This window comes from Gymnoscopelus braueri, assembly GCF_963280865.1.
Source record: "Gymnoscopelus braueri genome assembly, chromosome: 17".
NCBI lineage: Eukaryota > Metazoa > Chordata > Actinopteri > Myctophiformes > Myctophidae > Gymnoscopelus > Gymnoscopelus braueri.
The window spans coordinates 30345809-30363588 of record NC_137617.1 but is presented as its reverse complement, the minus strand read 5'-3'; the positions used below and the strand labels follow the sequence as shown (position 1 = coordinate 30363588).

The 17780-nt window shown below is 47.8% G+C and overlaps 1 protein-coding gene across 3 annotated transcripts in view; it reads right to left on the bottom strand.

The window, feature by feature from the left end:
• Positions 1-180: 180 nt before the first annotated feature.
• The window catches only part of srcap (Snf2-related CREBBP activator protein), a 37375-nt gene continuing 19775 nt past the window's right edge, over positions 181-17780 (bottom strand). Inside the window, exons 21-34 of one of the 3 annotated variants that reach the window (XM_080455442.1) lie at positions 16298-16459; positions 15737-15886; positions 14995-15330; positions 14479-14666; positions 13731-14044; positions 13333-13535; positions 12799-12968; positions 11631-11827; positions 10944-11058; positions 10298-10426; positions 9837-10013; positions 9234-9317; positions 5525-8686; positions 181-5248 (exon numbers count right to left, since the gene is read on the bottom strand). In XM_080455442.1, coding sequence (XP_080311568.1) covers positions 1748-5248; positions 5525-8686; positions 9234-9317; positions 9837-10013; positions 10298-10426; positions 10944-11058; positions 11631-11827; positions 12799-12968; positions 13333-13535; positions 13731-14044; positions 14479-14666; positions 14995-15330; positions 15737-15886; positions 16298-16459 — 8888 coding nt within the window. In that variant the 3' untranslated portion in view covers positions 181-1747. Of the gene's footprint in view, positions 8687-9233; positions 9318-9836; positions 10014-10297; positions 10427-10943; positions 11059-11630; positions 11828-12798; positions 12969-13332; positions 13536-13730; positions 14045-14478; positions 14667-14994; positions 15331-15736; positions 15887-16297; positions 16460-17780 lie in introns of all 3 variants that reach the window. The other 2 variants (XM_080455440.1, XM_080455441.1) reach the window with 2 other exon arrangements.

Below are 17780 nucleotides of genomic sequence, written 5' to 3'. Positions count from 1 at the left end.
CTGATGTAGCCATCCTTTACATTATTTAGCCCTTTATAGCTTCAAAAGGCTGGTTTATCAGTTCAGAAATTGGCTAGTTGTAGGCTATAAGTTACACATTGCCATGGTTTAATTTATCTCAAGATACCCAACCACAGTCACAATTATGAAAACTTAATACAAAAAGATATCAGCTTATTTTTGGTCTTTTTATTCAACTGTCATTTTTGTCCTTTTAATCTTTCAAGTAAAACGATGTGGAATTACAAGGGAACAAAGGGAATGTAACAAATGAAGAGACATAATCAAAATAAGACCATCACCATATTGTCCCCCTCCCCCTGCTTAGAAACAGCTGTGGGAAATGCAAGTCCAAAGGGAAATGTGATTAATTGTCATCTGGGTACTGTACCAGTTAATCTTTTAATTCAAACATTTTATATTCAGACTACATTACATGTGAGAGGAACAATGAAGTCATGACAGTAAAAATCCAGGTGAAAAAAATAATTTGGTAGCACTGATGCACAGGCTACTTCAACGTATTAAGTAGTTACTTCATCGTCAATAACATGACGTTTCACACCCCGTTTCAGGTGCTTCACAAGGCATACTGTGGGTCAAAACCCATGCCCTAACAGGCACTGTTATTTTTTGTTTTTATTACATAGATTCATTGCCCTTTTTGTATGAATTTCTTTGTGACAATATGGGCCATAAGAAAGTCGGGCTTTGGGGCAGGCAAAAGAAAATACTATTCTGCAGCTCCCGGTAAGCAAAATAAGTCATGTCAAGACAGGAGCCAAGCATGAGAGATGGACGTATTCAGGGTTCCCGGCGGTACACTATGAGGTACCTTAACATAATTATTGATTGAGTTGATGTAAACAAAACAACAAACAAAAGAAAGAAAATATGTAATACTACACCACGATGCACTTGAAAACTGTGGGCCACGTATCGGATGTGCAAAAGGCTAGATTTAGAATGAAGTCAAAGACATGATGAGAGGAGGGGAGGGGCCCAAGCGAAAGACAAGCTCCAGCATAGTGCAGCAGAGATCACATTTACAGATCTGTTGTCTTCCTAATACCCTGGAAGAAATAAAATATCCATAACTTATAAACTGACTGCAAAGAAACAATAGTCAGAACAACTGACAGAATTTTCAGAAACGAACTGTCTAAAACCTTCCGACTTACAATACATCTGGTCACTCCAAAGTATTATTTTTTTTCGCACAAAGGATTTTTCATTTATAACCCTAGCTGAGGGTGCAGTCTAATCCCCAACACATAATATCTGAGTTTTCCAGTCTTTTAAATGATTACAGTACATAATGTGAACTAACAACAACTTGCCAATATCACCTTTTGCACCTTTTTAAACCCCGTATCAAGTCCCAAGGTGCTTTAAACCACTGTCTCTATTGTTGTCAGACCGTCGAAACTCATCATTACAGTGTCCTCAGTGAGGACACTGTGAAAGTGTCACCAACTCTCCCCAGTCTGGCTTCCCTGAGCCTTCTCCCAGCTGACAATGGCTGAGCTGGTGAGGGGACCAGGTCCAATTGGAGGGGGAGAGGGCCCGAGAGGCGGGGAGGTCCATAGCTTGAACCACACTCACAGTTCTACTTGCATTCATTTGAGTGTGGACAAAGCAGCAACCTTGGAGATTTCTCCATTTTCCTACTGTGCTCTGTTACAGCATCCCACTTGCCTCTCTCTGTCCCTTCCAGTTTGTTTTTTTTGGCCCTCTGTCCCTATTGTCATGTCTTGTTGTGACGCAGTTGACCGGAGCGGGTGCTTGCTGCAGGCGAGCGGGCATGCGCTGCTGCCAGTGCTGTGATACTGCGCAGCACCCTGTCGGGAGTCCCTTCGGCTCCAGAGCTGCTGCCCACATCTTGTGATGACCTCTGAGACTGCCTACCATCCTTGAAGCTGTCCCTTGCCTGGCCCTCCCCATCCTTGCGGTCCCGCTCGCTTCCCGAGGAGGTGGCTCGGGAGCGGGACTCCCTGGGTTCTGTTCCCTGGGAGCTGCCGCTCAGTGTTCGCTGGCTGCTGTTGCTGCTGCTACGGCTACTACTGCTGTGGCCACCACCCTCGCCTTCCCCGTCACTGCTCATGCTGCTGCAGGCACTGTGGCCCCGCGACGAAGACCGACCCTCTCCTTCCCGTTCCTTCCCCTCAGACGACTTTTTACTGCCGTCCTTCTCCTTGGCTTTCTCCTTGGCTTTGTCCTTGTCCAGCCTGCACCTCTTGACCTCCAAGTCCAGGGGAGGCAGGAGAGAGCCAGGGCACTGTCTGGTGGACCGGGAGGTCTGAGTGGGAGTGGGGGGTTTGCTGCCACCTGGTTTGTTGTTACTGGTGTTGAGCGAGTTGGTCTGAGGGGAGGCTGGCACACTTTTGCTTTTAGACTTTTGGTTTTTGTCAGTGGAAGAAGCAGGCGAGTTCCCAGCCTTAGCCCCATAGTCTTTCCTGGTGGTGTGACCAGGGGTGTCCACTCTGCCCTTCATGGCTAAGAGCTTGGCTGCTGCATTGAGGGCCGAACACCTCTTGCCCAGAACTTCTGGTTCGGGCGGTGTGGCGGGCACGCTGTTGGTTTGTGGTTTGCTCTCCGTTGTGGGCTGAGATCCTGCAGACTTCCTGGTAACTCGGACAGAAGATGTGTCACTGCCGGACTCTGCGGTACTGTTGGACTTGTTTCTTTCAGAGCTTCGTGCCGTCCTCTTCTTCTGTCGGTGGCTCTCTCCCTCCTTCTCCTGGTCCTGTAGCCCGCGCTTGACCGAACGGGTTAGCCGACGCTCCTTTCGGCTTTCAGAGCTGTCCGAGTCAGAGGAAGAGGAAGGGGATCTGGAACGCCCCCTACGAGAGGTGGTGGTCTGCTCCTCCTTGCCTCCTTGCCTCGCCTTGTCTTCTTTGCACTCGACCTCCGCTTTCTGTAGCTCCTCTTCGGCCTTCTCTGAGGCATTGTCCACTCGCCTCCTCTTAGCAGGATGCCGGTTCTCATATGTTTTTTTGTGATGAGCGTGACGCGTGAGTGTGGACGAGGAGCAGCTGGAGGATGGAGATGAGGAACGAGCAGACTCCTGACTGCTCTGCCGGCTGACGAGTCTCTTCTGACCAAAGGTGCTCTCATCTCCAGCAACCTTCTCCATTTCCTCCTGTTGCTTGGCTTTCTCTTGCTGATGAGCCACGGGGGTCTCCGACTCGGGCGGGGAGGGAGTTGGCGAATTAACTGAGACTTTGGCCCCCAGAGAGCTCTCTGCCTTCCTCTTTGTGGGCTCAGACTTGCAGCTCTCCTTCGCCTCTGTCCCACTGTTGTTGTCCGCCATGGTATCGACCTCCACGTCTGTCACCAACACAGAGTCTCTTGCATCTGCAGATTCTTTTTGAGTTGGCTTAGAGCACTGCTTCACTGAGACCGTCGCAGCAGATGAGACAATGGAGGGGGCAGGCGTTGGGTTGGACACCACTGGAGGAATGTTGGTGGGAGTCGAGTCGAGTATCAGAGGGGAGACGACTGCTGGGGTTTGGGTGGTTGTTGGAGGAGGACTGGTCTTGGTTGTAGAAGCGGAAACTGTAGTGCTTACTGCTGAAGTGGCAGTGGGTGCTTGTGTAGTATGTGTAACCTTTGCACAGGCTTGCGTAGCAGCAGATGATACCGTAGCTGATACAGACTTTTCTGTGATGAGGGTAGAGGCCGGGACTTGTTTAGACGGGGTTGTTACAATGTTTTTTGATGGGCCTGTAGGCATTGTTACTTGCGCTGGGAGGGGCGATGTTACTGTGATCGTCTTATCTGGGAGGGGTGACGTGACTGTGACAGTCTTTGCTGGGAGGGATGATGTTACTGTGACTGTCTTTTCTGGGAGGGATGACGTTACCGTGACTGTCTTTTCTGGGAGCGGTGACGTTACCGTGACTGTCTTTGCTGGGAGTGGTGACGTTACTGTGACTGTCTTTGCTGGGAGGGGTGACGTTACTGTAGCTGTCTTTTCTGGGAGGGGTGATGTTACTGTGACTGTCTTTGCTGACGTTACTGTAGCCGTCTTTTCTGGGAGCGGTGACGTTACTGTGACTGTCTTTGCTGGGAGTGGTGACGTTACTGTGACCGTCTTTGCTGGGAGCGGTGACGTTACTGTTACTGTGACTGTCTTTGCTGGGAGGGGTGACGTTACTGTAGCTGTCTTTTCTGGGAGGGGTGATGTTACTGTGACTGTCTTTGCTGACGTTACTGTAGCCGTCTTTTCTGGGAGGGGTGACGTTACTGTAGCCGTCTTTTCTGGGAGGGGTGACTTTACTGTGACTGTCTTTAGTGGGAGTGGTGACGTTACTGTGGCTGTCTTTTCTTGGACGGGTGACGTGACTGTGACTGTCTTTTCTGGGAGCGGTGACGTTACTGCGACTGTCTTTGCTGGGAGGGGTGACGTTACTGTAGCTGTCTTTTCTGGGAGGGGCGACGTTACTGTGACTGTCTTTGCTGACGTTACTGAAGCCGTCTTTTCTGGGAGGGGTGACGTTACTGTAGCCGTCTTTTCTGGGAGGGGTGACGTTACTGCGACTGTCTTTGCTGGAAGGGGTGACGTCACTGGGACTGCCTTTACTGGGAGCGATGATGTTATTGTAGCCGTCTTTTCTGGGAGGGGTGATGTTACTGTGACTGTCTTTGCTGACGTTACTGCAGCAGTCTTTTCTGGGAGTGGCGACGTGACTGTAGCCGTCTTCTCTGGGAGGGGTGACGTTACTGCGACTGTCTTTGCTGGGAGGGGTGACGTCACTGGGACTGCCTTTACTGGGAGCGATGATGTTATTGAAGCCGTCTTTTCTGGGAGTGGCGACGTGACTGTGACCGTCTTTGCTGGGAGGGGTGATGTTACTGTGACTGTCTTTTCTGCGAGGGATGACGTTACTGGTACTGTCTTTACTGGGAGGGATGACGTTACAGTGGCCGTCTTTTCTGGGAGTGGTGACGTGACTGTGACCGTCTTTGCTGGGAGGGGTGATGTTACTGTGACTGTCTTTACTGGGAGGGATGACGTTACTGGGACTGTCTTTACTGGGAGGGATGACGTTATTGTAGCCGTATTTTCTGGGAGGGGTGACGTGACTGTGACCGTCTTTGCTGGGAGGGATGACGTTACTGGTACTGTCTTTACTGGGAGAGATGACGTTACTGGTACTGTCTTTACTGGGAGGGATGACGTTACAGTAGCCGTCTTTTCTGGGAGTGGCGACGTGACTGTGGCTGTCTTTGCTGGGAGGGATGACTTTATTGGGACCGCCTTTACTGGGAGGGATGATGTTATTGGGACTGTCTTTGCTAGGAGGGATGACGTCACTGGTACTGTCTTTACTGGGAGAGATGACGTTACTGGTACTGTCTTTACTGGGAGGGATGGCGTTACAGTAGCCGTCTTTTCTGGAAGTGGCGACGTGACTGTGGCCGTCTTTGCTGGGAGGGATGACTTTATTGGGACCGCCTTTACTGGGAGGGATGATGTTACTGGGACTGTCTTTACTGGGAGGGATGACGTTACTGGGACTGTCTTTACTGCGAGGGATGACGTTACTGGGACTGTCTTTACTGGGAGGGATGATGTTACTGGGACCGTCTTTACTGGGAGGGATGACGTTACTGGGAGGGATGACGTTACTGTGACTGTCTTTACTGGGAGGGATGACGTTACTGGGACTGTCTTTACTGCGAGGGATGACGTTACTGGGACTGTCTTTACTGCGAGGGATGACGTTACTGGGACTGTCTTTACTGGGAGGGATGATGTTACTGGGACCGTCTTTACTGGGAGGGATGACGTTACGGTGACTGTCTTTACTGGGGCTGTGGTGGTCACGTTGGTTGACGTGGTCATAGATGGAACAGGAGGAGCTGAAGCTGTCGTAGCAGTGGACTCAGACTTCACGGGGGATGTGTTGGTTGTTGTGACAGTTGTTACTGGTGTCTGCTTGGTCGCTGTGACCGTCTTTGCCACTGACTGCACTGCTAATGGTTTTGCCGGGTTACTGCTGGTGGCCGCAACATTAGCCAAAGCTGGCGTTCTTGCAGTTGCTGTAACGTTAGTGGTTGTGGACAATAACGTTGCTGATGCAGCAGCACCGACAGATTTGGCTGGGATTGTGGTGGTGACAGTGACCGACCTCACTGATGTACTTCCTGTGATGACCTTTTCTGCAGTCACTGGGATTGCTGTGCCTGGTTTATCCGAGGCTGTAGTTGGGCTAATAGTGGTGACTGCCACAGTCCCACTGGTGGCTGTGCTGGTAGTGACAGATTCTGGCATAAAACTGGTGCTGTGCTGAGCAGAGGCAGGGGGTGTGCTCTTTACAATGGTAGATTTAGGTGTTGAGACAGATTTTGCTGCAGTGGTAGCAGGTGATGAAACGGTTGCCGTTTTGGAGACTGTGGTAGTGGCTGCTGAGGCAGGGGCTGATGCTGGAGCACCTTTGGTAGTACATGGTAATGCAGTAGATTGTTGGGAAGCTGTGGTAGGAGCAGGTGTGGTGGCCGCTGCTTTGGCAGAAGATGGGACAGGTGCTGTAGAAACTGTAGGTTTTGTCTCTGCAGGACCTTTTGTAACAGCCACTGAGGCAGCAGGAGCAGAATAAACTGTCTGTGTCTTTGTGTCTGTGGATGGTGGCGGAGCAGGGACAGGTGTAGTAGAGGTGGCAGGTCCTGGTGATGCAGCAGCGCTATTGACTGAAGAAGCAGTGACTGAGTTGGGGTGACAAGTGGAAGGTGCAGAGTCTTGGGCTGACATTGTGGCTATGCCTGGAGATGGAGCCAAACTGCTGACCTGGGCCGTGGAGACCGAAGCTTGATGGATTGAGGGTGATGTTTGAGCTTTGCATGGTGCAGGGGGAACATACGTCGAGGCTGGGGATTGTGAAGAGTCTGGTGGTGCTTGAGCTGAGCTCTGTGTGGGATTGTGATCAGTGGTTGGAACTGGGGCAGGTACCCCAGATTTAGTGTCTTGTTCCTCAGCTTTGGCAGATTGGGTGCCGACTGACCCGCGACTGGTGCTGACAGTTAGAGGTAAATGGGACTGGGGTTCAGTTGGGGCAGTCAGGCCCCCTGGCTCTGTGGTAGCATCAAGCGGCTCAGAAGAGTTTGATAGTGGGTTTGATATGCCAGTAGTGCTGGCTGAAGGGGGCTTATTAGAGTTCTGTCCTGCACCGTCAGCATCTGGCACATTTGACGCCTCTTTCCGAGGACGTCCCCTCTTGCGTTTTGGGGATAGAGGGGGGCTCCCCTCCTCACTTAGTGAGGTGGGCTGCGGGGGAGGCGAAAGCACAGGCACACTGAGGGGAGTTTTAGGGGGCCGGCCCCTTTTCCTTTTCACTGGCGCCACTGGGGAATTCCCACTGGGCTCTGCGGAGGAAGAAGCGCCGGGTGGAGTATCCATTTTCCTGTTTTGGAGCCCTCCCCTGCCCCTACCCGCAAGCAGCTGCTGCTCCGCCAACTGGGCAGCCAGGCGAGACTCGGTCTCCAGCCTGCGTCTCACGGGTAGGTTCCTTAGCACAGGCATGTCAGGGGAGTGGTGGGGCGGGGAGTAAGGAGGGTATGCTCTGACAGGCTGCGGCTGTACAATGGGGATGGGGTCTTGGTCCTGAGCAGATTTGGAAAGGGTCCCTTTAGTTTTGCCGTCAGGGCTGTGGGGCGTGGGGTCTCTACTTGGCTCATCGTTTGAGCCACCTGCGATCTCCTCTGTTGTCACCGTCTCCTCTGAGGAGACCACACCTCCAGTACTGCTGCATCTCCTCCTCCTCTTCGTGGGCTCTTTCTCCTGAACCACAGTCACAAGCCGCCCAGGCAGCTTCCGCAGGACTTTGGCTGACGGCGAATCCTCAGCCAGGCCCCGTAGAACCTCGCCATCAGCCGACTGCCTTTTGCGAGGCGAGCGGGGGAGGGAGCCAGCTGACGGGGGAGATATGTAGCCTTGGTCTTTGTTCTCCTCATCTCTGACCTGAGCAGAGTACAGCTGATGGTCCACCGGGCAGCTGGACTCCGGCGACACCACAGACGCTCCCCTCTCTTTCTCCTCCTTCTCCCTCTCCTTCTCCCGCTCTGCTCTCCTGACGGACCTGCTGTCCATCTCCCCGACAGTCAGCAGTTTTCCCCCAGAAAGAGGAGGAGAGGTTGGGGCGGAGGAAGGCACTGGACTGGAGAGAGAGCGGTTTGACAAAGTCCTGGTTCTGACAGTCTGGTGGTCTCTGGCAGGGGAGGAGGCTTTCGAGGATTTGGAGGACTCCTGGAGCTTTGTTGATGTGGTCGTCCTGGGGTGGTCTGTACGGGCCGGAGTAGCTGCAGCAGCAGCAGCAACAGCAGCAGCAGCAGCAGTAGCAGCAGCAGCAGCAGCAGCAGCAGCAGCAGCAGCAGTAGTAGCAGAGGTGTCTTTGGCGGCTCCTCGTACTCTCAGACCCTGGCGGTTTCTGTCAGGCACTTCTCTGGGGGTGGGAGGTTCAGGCTCAGTGTCGGGAGAGGCTCCGCGCAGCCTGCCACTGGTCCTGGTGGAGGTGGCGGTGACGGTCTTGTCCTTGGGCTTGCGGCCACGGCGCGCCGGGGCCGGCTGGGAGGTCTCCACGGAGGCCGGTGGGGACGAGAACTCGTCTTCGTCAGATGAGGCGTGGAGTTTCAGGCCCTCCTCTTTGGCCTGGTCCAGACCCTTCCTGGCAGCCTCCACTTGCTCCTGGATAAACAAAAAAACATAAAGGAGATGCATAAGATATATGTGAAGTTGACATAATTATGTAAACTTTATCAATACTCCCAATATGATTCACAATAAAATCCTCAGTGTTAATTTAACACCAAGAGTGTTAATAATAAGTAGGACGGGAGAGGCTTATTGTCGGTATTAGCCGATAACACGGGAGTCTGTCCCTGTTACAATGCGCGAGACCCCTGGGAGATGGATTGCTGAGGTGGAGTGCAACACCTACCATCATCTCCCATTACTTACCGCACGACTTGCGGCACCCAAGCAGTGAGTGTTAAAATGGACCAAAATAGATCTGGAAGGATGCATTTTAGTACATTTTTGGATCCTTTCCCCCCTCTCCCTCCCTTCTTTTTTGTTTTCTATAGATGGGTCAGTATTTTATGTGGACTAAGAAAAGATAATAGCATCTATAATTCTATTTATGTCTATTATTCATCTATTATTATTTAAGTATTATGTTAATGAAACACAGAATCTTGGTTAGTTTTTAAATCCAGGACAGAGGTTATCTCACCTCGGCTTGCTTCAACTCCTCCTTGCACACATCCTCCAGAGAGGCCTCCAGGAAGTTCATTGCGTAGCGCTCGATTGGAGTTAGCTGGATAGGCAAGAAATGTAACATGAAAATTAAACATGACCTTATTGTTGGAAGCTTGTCTTCCATCTAGTACCCCAAAATGCTACATCCACAGTTAAGCACTTAACACAATTGTTATTTTGCCAAATACTGTAAACACAATTATTAATCTATTTTTGTAGCACATTTATTTTTTAGCAATACCACATTCTAAATTAAATCCTTAACTTTGAACTATTGGCAAATAGCTTATTGTGAAAAATAATGTAACAAACTAAATATTTGGATCCAACTACCTTTCAAGTCTTTTTTTTTTATTATTGCAAAGATTTCATTGCCAGTGGCACCTCAAAATGTGCTTGTAAAACTAGAATGGGGTCTTATAGAGATAAAACCAGCCTCATTGGCGTTTCATCGCTGCTTTCAGCGACGAGCGTGTACATTCTATTTATTTCAAAATGTCATTCGATGATAAACCCTTCCGAGATGTATCATCTGGTTTTCAAGGGGGTCCCCAATTATGACATTATGACAACTCACCTGCTCCACCAGGGCAGCAATTTCTTGCTCAGCCTTAGAGAGCTCTTCAACCTCCTCCTGTTCCCCTCCGTCATCCAGTGGGATGTTTTCGTTGAACTCTGCCAGCTCGGCCACCTGCTCTGCCTTGGCCTGGGAAGCGGCCACGATATCCTCCTCGTCCTCCGCGCGACACAGTGCCTGGTGGACATGTTGGAAGACGTCGGTTCATCAGTCACCAGACTAGCAATATCAACTAGGGCCCATCAATTTAGCATGAATTATTTTAAGTAATGAAAGCAAGTAGATTAAGTCAGTATCGGTACAAACACTGGGGCCATTTCTCTGGTAGTGCGTCTCTGAATGATTTATCATCATTTTGATTTAATATTATAAAAGGATCATCAGTTTCACCAAATACAAGTTAGGAAAAAAATCGAAATCATTTCAATTTAGCCATTCGCAACTCAGTAACTCTGTCTGACCTGTTCCAGGATGGTGGTGCTGTGTTTGTTGACTGCTGCCTCCTCCTCCTCTCCCTGGGGCACAGACAGCTCTACCGCCACCTCTCGCTTCTCCCCCTCATTCACATCAAACAGGTCGCGGATGGTTTGCTGAGGGAAGCACAGACAAAATGTATACAGTGATTTTTACTCAAGTGGACAGTGGTTTTGTTTAACTGATCTTGACATATAAGATAATTAATAATAATGAATAATTGAACTATATCCCCCCCACACACACACACACACATAAAAAGCAGAGGTTGATTTGAAACATGATGATGGTAGATTGTATTTATTGTGAGCATGTTCTCTGACATGCATTCCCTCTCATTAACTAGAGCTAAATCTCATCTGTATTCATAGCCAAAATTACAACGTGTCGCACAAGCAAGTATTATTCTATTCTACTTTATCTATTATCTCTGCTATTTTACAAAGAATGTGAATAAATAAATATGATAAAACTAAATCACCTATAATGACATGCTCTACATAAGGACACCAGGTTGAAAGTGGTTGCATATAGTTTGGGAACCCCTGAACTAGAGAATCAATGCATACAGTACAGTGCCCTGTACTGTAATGTTAAGTCACATGATGGGACGATCTGTTCAAACCTACGTACCTCTTTGAAGAAGGCGGTGGTGAAGTTCCCTCCCTCGATGGCCATGTCACCCAGCATCCTCTTCTGGTTGGCTTTCTTTAGGATGTTCTCCTCCACCGTGCGCTCACTGATCAGCCTTTGAAGGAGAAAGAGGAAGGACCAAAGAGAATTCAAGCTAGTGCTCTATGCTGTTTAACTGTTTTCTTTATCAAATTCGGCCGCCTAACTGTATTTTGGAAGCTCGAGTAGAAAATAAAGCCAATGTCCCGCCTCCACCACAGTTTGGTTTTCCAAAAAAACTAATTAGTTGAAGCTAGCTAGCTAGCTAGCTAGCTAAGCAGAAATGGAAATTCAAAATACATTTGAAAGATATTTTTAAATATATTTTCGTGAACACTGTCGTGATTGGTCGAATACGCTTCCGGTCTGAAGAGCAGATGACAGCTTCCCATTCTCAAATTGTATGGGTTGGAATTGGACTCTCTATGGTATTTGACGTTGTAAGCTTGTAGATCTGCTTTTTTTTTTTTTTTACATGCCCAAAATAGGGACGCCAGTAGTTAAGGTGGAGAGATTTTGGTGAACCTTTTTCAAGAAAACATTTTAAGGACATTTGAATACTAAATTTGACATGGTTCATTTCAACTTCAATTCATTTCCATTATACTGTAGAACTAAATGTATCCGAGGTGACCCGAGGCAGTGTACCTGTATATGTGGACATCTCTGGTCTGTCCGATACGGTGGCATCGGTCCTGTGCCTGAGCGTCCATGGTGGGGTTCCAGTCGCTGTCGTAGAACACCACCGTGTCGGCGCCCGTCAGGTTGACGCCCACGCCGCCGCTTCGTGTGGACAGGATGAAGCAGAAGACCCTCGGGTCTGCGTTGAAGCGCTCCATCAGGGACTGGGAGGGAGGGAGGGGGGGGGGGGGAGGGGTTCCACAATTAATACACTTTTCTATGAGGTTAATACATCACTGTACTACTGTATGTGTACTGTACTGAACGTAACAGAAAGGAGTGTGAATGTTTGCCAAAACAAGTAGTAATAGTAAAAGTTCAGTTGTGCAAGTTGTACATGATTTTTTTCTTTTTTACAAATGTTTCCACTGAAAGTGTAGTTTAACCCATTGAGACCTGAAGCCGATTCTACATGTCTCCTAAATCTCAACAGTATTCTGAAAAACGTATGTTTCTATATCAGTGGTGTTCAATCTTTTTCATGTCAAGGACCCCCAAAATGATATGTATTTGGCCACGGACCCCCATCAAAATATTTTGTTCCAGGGACCCCCAGAAGCAACGATTTGAGTTAAACATGTTCGCTTTAAAAATATATATATTCAAAGATTTGCACACATTTTCACGATTTTTCAAAAAATAGCAGATCTACAAGCTCGTATGAGCTTTTATATCTGCTATTTCTGAATAGCCCAAAGTGTAAAATAATGCTTTTTAGCTCTAATCTAAAAATGACAGTTCCAGGTCTTAATGGGTTAATGACATGAACCAAAATTCTTTGCCCCTGTGTATATCTGAATGCCCCACTCTGCTAGGTCCAGCAAACACGATTCCTTTGGTTGATGAATAATGTGTTAATAGATTTTAATGTAAGTGGTAGCTCATTAAACGGCCTTACTCTACTCAATTATTAAGTCACAATATTCTGCATCTTCTGGATAAAACGCTCTTTTTCCAACGGCAGTAAAACATTCATTCAAATAAAGACATCAGGCCAATGCACTTTTGCTTTCATAGTAATCCATATTAATCACGATTCAACCACGATTCAAGGCAAATGACACATTTGCGTTGAATCAAATGACACAAACAAACATTCAAAATGTAAGAAAATAAGAACATGCAAAACCCCGACCTGTCTCATCTCCACACGGGTGCTGCCGTCGAGACGGAGGTAGATGTGTCCATGGTAGTTGAGGAACTGCTCCAGTACATCCAGCATGCGTGTCATCTGGGTGAATATCAGGACCCGGTGGCCTCCCGTCTTCAGCTTTCGCAGTAGCGTTTGGAGTGTCTGCAGCTTACCTATGCACGTACACACATTGATGGTTAAGGTCCAAAAAAGTATTTACTGGATATAGTTTGACTTGATATAGCTGGACATCTTGATGACAGATGCATAAACAGTGTAGTATTACCATGGAAACTGAGCTCTTAACAGTGATGGTGTGCAAGCCAATAGCAACAGACTGCAACAGTCTGAACATCTGCAAAACCTGTGTATTTGTGCTCCTCATGCCTGCTTGACACCCGACTGCTTAAAAGCTCCAGGACTTGGTTTGTCGCTGTAGAGATAATCTATTCCAATCATCTCAAGACCTTAATGCTTCCAGGTAAATCCTCAATGGACGAGTTTAATTGCTCGACCCTTAATAACTTGATGACTTACCACAGTCGTACTGTATGAGCCTCAAGTCTGGGAAGTGGGTCCTCATGTTACACTGAATGCGGTGCAGGATGTGTGTGAGAGGGGTGAGCCGGGCCGACAGCTCAGAGGAAAAGAGGGCCTGCTTGTGGCTCAGAGAGGGGGGAGGATGGCAGCAGTGCATGGAGATGGTTGGAGCCTCCACTGGAGGAATCACAAATGCAAACCTAAGATGAGAGACGAGAGATTTTATGTGGATGAGCTAAAGGCTCATATGAAAGGCTGTATATGATGACACATGAATACCATAATCAGGAATCATTTATTTGAATGTAAATACAGGGCATTACTTAAAGTTTTCATATGTAGAGTCCATGTGGAAACAACTAACCAACTGTCCAACCAGCCGGCCATCTACCTACCTGTCTATAACGTGACGGAGAAGCTCCAGTCGCTCCTCTGTGGTGTGGATGGCTTCTCTCAGGGCATCACTCTGGCTCCAGTCGTTGCCTTTCTGTTGGGACTGCACTAACAGGCAGCTGCTGTGACCCGAGCGACCCCAGTGCCTGTGGGGGCTTGGGGGAGCCGGCGAAGGGCAGGGTCCGGGAAGGAAGGTGAGAAAGTCTAGGACCTCTTGGCCATAGACGGGCTTGGCCCCGCAGTGGCGATCATTGACCCGGGAGATGAGGTCCAGTCGGCTAGCATGCTGCCGCTTGCGGCTGTCTTCCAGCCACGACTGGAGGGGAAAGAGGGACGTGCTGTTGGTCACGTAGAAAGGACGGAGGTGTTGCACGGGGAACGCTTGATTTCAGTTATCTTGCAAATGATGAAGACCATTTCTGAGGCTGTTCAAAAGGCATGCTAAATAAATTAAGCATTAAAAAGGAAGGGTGCAACACTACTGGAACACACACAGCCTGAAGGTCAGTAGATTCAAATATTGCTTTTAGTTACAATTGTAGGACATAATAAACAAATTATCTAAAAAGTAGTGCTGCATCCTTTTTCAATCTTGATAATATACTATTGAGAAGTTGAATTGTCTTCTCAGAAGGGTCTATCATTTGAAGACAAATTAAGCACAGTTGGAGCAGTTTCATGTACAGTTTGAAACAAGGATTATGAATGGTGTAGTTTAGTTGAGGCGTGAACAGGATGTTGTGGCCTCACCATGTAGAAAGGAGAGCGTGGAGGTGGGGGTGGTACAGGCCTAGCCCGATGGGGGGCTTTTCCAGCTGCACTGGAGCTGGACTTGATAGGCAGTGCAATTTTAATGGAACTGCTGTCATCAGTTGGGGGCGCTGAAGCCTTGGATGAAGACGAGGAAGATGCGGTGGCAGCATTCACGCGAGCTGGAGCTGAGGAGAGCACAGAAAAGAGTGAACGTAAGAGTGAATGTAAACAAGGTCTATAAGTCCATTACACAGATTTGTTTTTCCTTCAAGCTGCTGGTAAACAAATGGCACGAGTCATATCTAACCTATAAGTAAATCATTTTGAATGGATACTTGATTGAAAATGTTACGTCTACATCCTGATTAGTATGCAGAAAAAGAAAAGACACACTAAATTAGAACTGCTTCAAGTGCAATAAAACAAACAAACTGCTACAACTATTCCAACATCTGCTGTTGCCATGCAAGAAGCTTTGAGCGGAAAAAAAAGTAGTTTTTCTCCTTCGCTCACCTGGCTGTTCAGTTGCTGGCGGAGGCTGCACTACTTTGAGTATAGGGCGAGGGGGCTGAGGGTGACTAGGGGTGGAGCAAGGGATTCTGGGTGGGGCTATGGTATAGGTGGCAGTGGCAGGACCAGGGGTACGCTGGGCTATGTGAAGTGGAGTGGGGTTTCTGACAAGGGGTGTGTTGGGATGCTGGTGTAGTAGGGACAGGGATGGATGGGGAGCCACACGAGGGGAAGGGGCCACTGCCAGGGTGGGTACATGCCCGCTCTCCTTGCCTGCTGCTGCATGCTGGCGCACCACAATCTTCACTATCCCTGGACTGCTCACCATGGTTGAGGGCACTGAGGACAAACACGGAGAGGACACAATGTAAACCTTCAGCAACTTAGGTCTGTTGCACAAAGCATGCACATACAGCAACATTTATTTATTTTTCTTTGCAGGGGCTCTTTGAGGAGCCTGAAAAATAGCAGCAACTCTGATTATTAGTGCAGAGAAACCGGTATTCTGCATGGAAATTAACAAGGAGCTTTAATCAAGGAACACAGCCAAGCAAGTGACTGAGCGCAGATTTGCAAATGGTCTAAAATATCGAAACTAAATGAGGAGCACTTTATCTTACACATCAGAAACTGAAAAATTAAGAAAGCGATTGTCAGACACTATCAATCTTGGAGCGAGAGGGTTTTAACCGGGTCTCATTGACTAGCAGTGTGATAGAAAGAGAGGAGAGAATGGAGGATGAACCTTGCGAGGAGACATTGAGAGGCAGCTGGGTCCCAGAGGGAGTTGGAGAAGAGGTATTAACAGGGTGTGTGTTGGCTGTACTGAGGAGCTGAGGAGCTGTGCTGATCAGGTGGTGTTGCCCCCCGCTGGACACCAGGTGCATCACATTACCTGTGGAGTGGAGGGAAGAGGAGAAAAGAAATATCAGTCACACATATAACACTTTTAGAATGATTTGCACAATTCTACACCAGAAACAGAAGCCATTCCTACCCTTAAGGCCACTCCACACCAATGATTCTCCATGCAACTCCTTGCAACATGCAACTACTTACGACCATTATCCCCAATGGCAGTTGCAAGGAGTCGCATTGGTGCGGCTGACTTTAAAACTGTTTTGTTGCAAGGAGTTACGACTAGTTCCATTGGTGCGGTTTGGCCTTTATACAGTTAACATATAGAGTTTATATACTTATTTTTTCAACAAAAGGGTCACTTTATCGTGACGCATGTGAGACATGGCAGCTTTCGTTTCATTCATTGAACAGTAAGAACTAAGAACATGCCACCACTGACACTAACCTTGGACTGGGCGTGGTGGGGCCACAGGAACTTGGTGGATGTGAGCTCCAGACAGAGTGAGCTTGTTGCCCTGCAGCTGAAAGGTGACTGGTTTGCTGCCCTGGCATGACATAGGACGGCCCGCCAGCGAGGCAAGCTGGGCTATACTGACCACCTCACCAGCTGAGGATGACAGAAAGAGGGATACAAATCATTTAACCCCATCAGCCTTTGTCTTCTGGATTAATGACAAGCCTTTCCTCAGCCCAGTGAAAATACAGCTGGCTTATGAAGAACGATCAGTGCATATGCTGCTGACAGAGAAAATAAAGAATGCTAGAGTGTGTGCTACCGGTGAAGTCCCTGTAGCTGAATGGACTATTGAGCCAATAAAACTCAGAACTAAGAAACTTAAATTGAAGAAATAAAACCCTGAAGGAAGGGCTGATTAGCCACTCCTAACTCTTTAAACCCTATATACGTAGTTGACTGGAGTCCCCCTGAGGTCTATACAAGGCCCCTCCTGTTTTCCCAGTAAATATCTATGCAGAAAATAGCCAATCTACATTACTTGACTTGAATTAAAGAACGCACCCAGTAAAATATGAAATGCCTCTACATCGCTGGCTGTGGGATACATTTTGGTTGGTCAGGAATGCTGAATGGGTAAATAGGATCGGCACATTGTTGGCTGTTTGCAAACTGATGGTTATTGTTACGCTTGGGTGTTTCAGCAATGTGGAATCAGTAAACGACATTGACAATTATAGGCCGCCGTCTGCCCATCAGGCCAGCAAAAAACAAGCACACATATTTCCAATTTGTCAATCGAAACTGATTCTGTCAAATAATTGGCACATCGGATCGCAATCAGTTATCCATGAAGAGTGATTTATACATAGCTGCACGCTATGTAAAGTGACACTGTCACTTTTCTTTGCATTGCAATGATTATACCGTTTGCACGGTTTGACACAGACACCTTTTGTTCTGCATAGTGCAGGATAGCTGTATAGGTTTATACTTTTGTATAGGTGTATACATGTGAGAATTTTGCATAGGTGTATACTTTTGTATACCGTTGTTCCTGATGATGCTTCTTATTGTTCTTCTTATAGTTATTTCTGACCTTGTATTGCTTTATACTTTCCTTACTCTGTAAACTTTATAACTCTAACTGCTGTGCTGCCTCTGGGCGACCTGTGAGATCATCTATCTATCTATCTGGGGTCACACACCAAAAATAGCTGATCTACAAGCTTGCAGTGCAACACAGTGAGCTTGTAGATCTGCTCATTTTGACAACGTGTGCAAAATCAGCCACAAGTAATCAATACTGATGAAGTATTTCAAAAGAATATGCTTTCATGGTGTCTTGACAACCCAGCACAAAACAATATTAGTATCAACTTTATTGTCACACGATTACAGGTGTAATTTTTTTTTCGTATATTACACTCGATACAGGACTACTGACAAAGTACGCAGATATACTGGACTCACA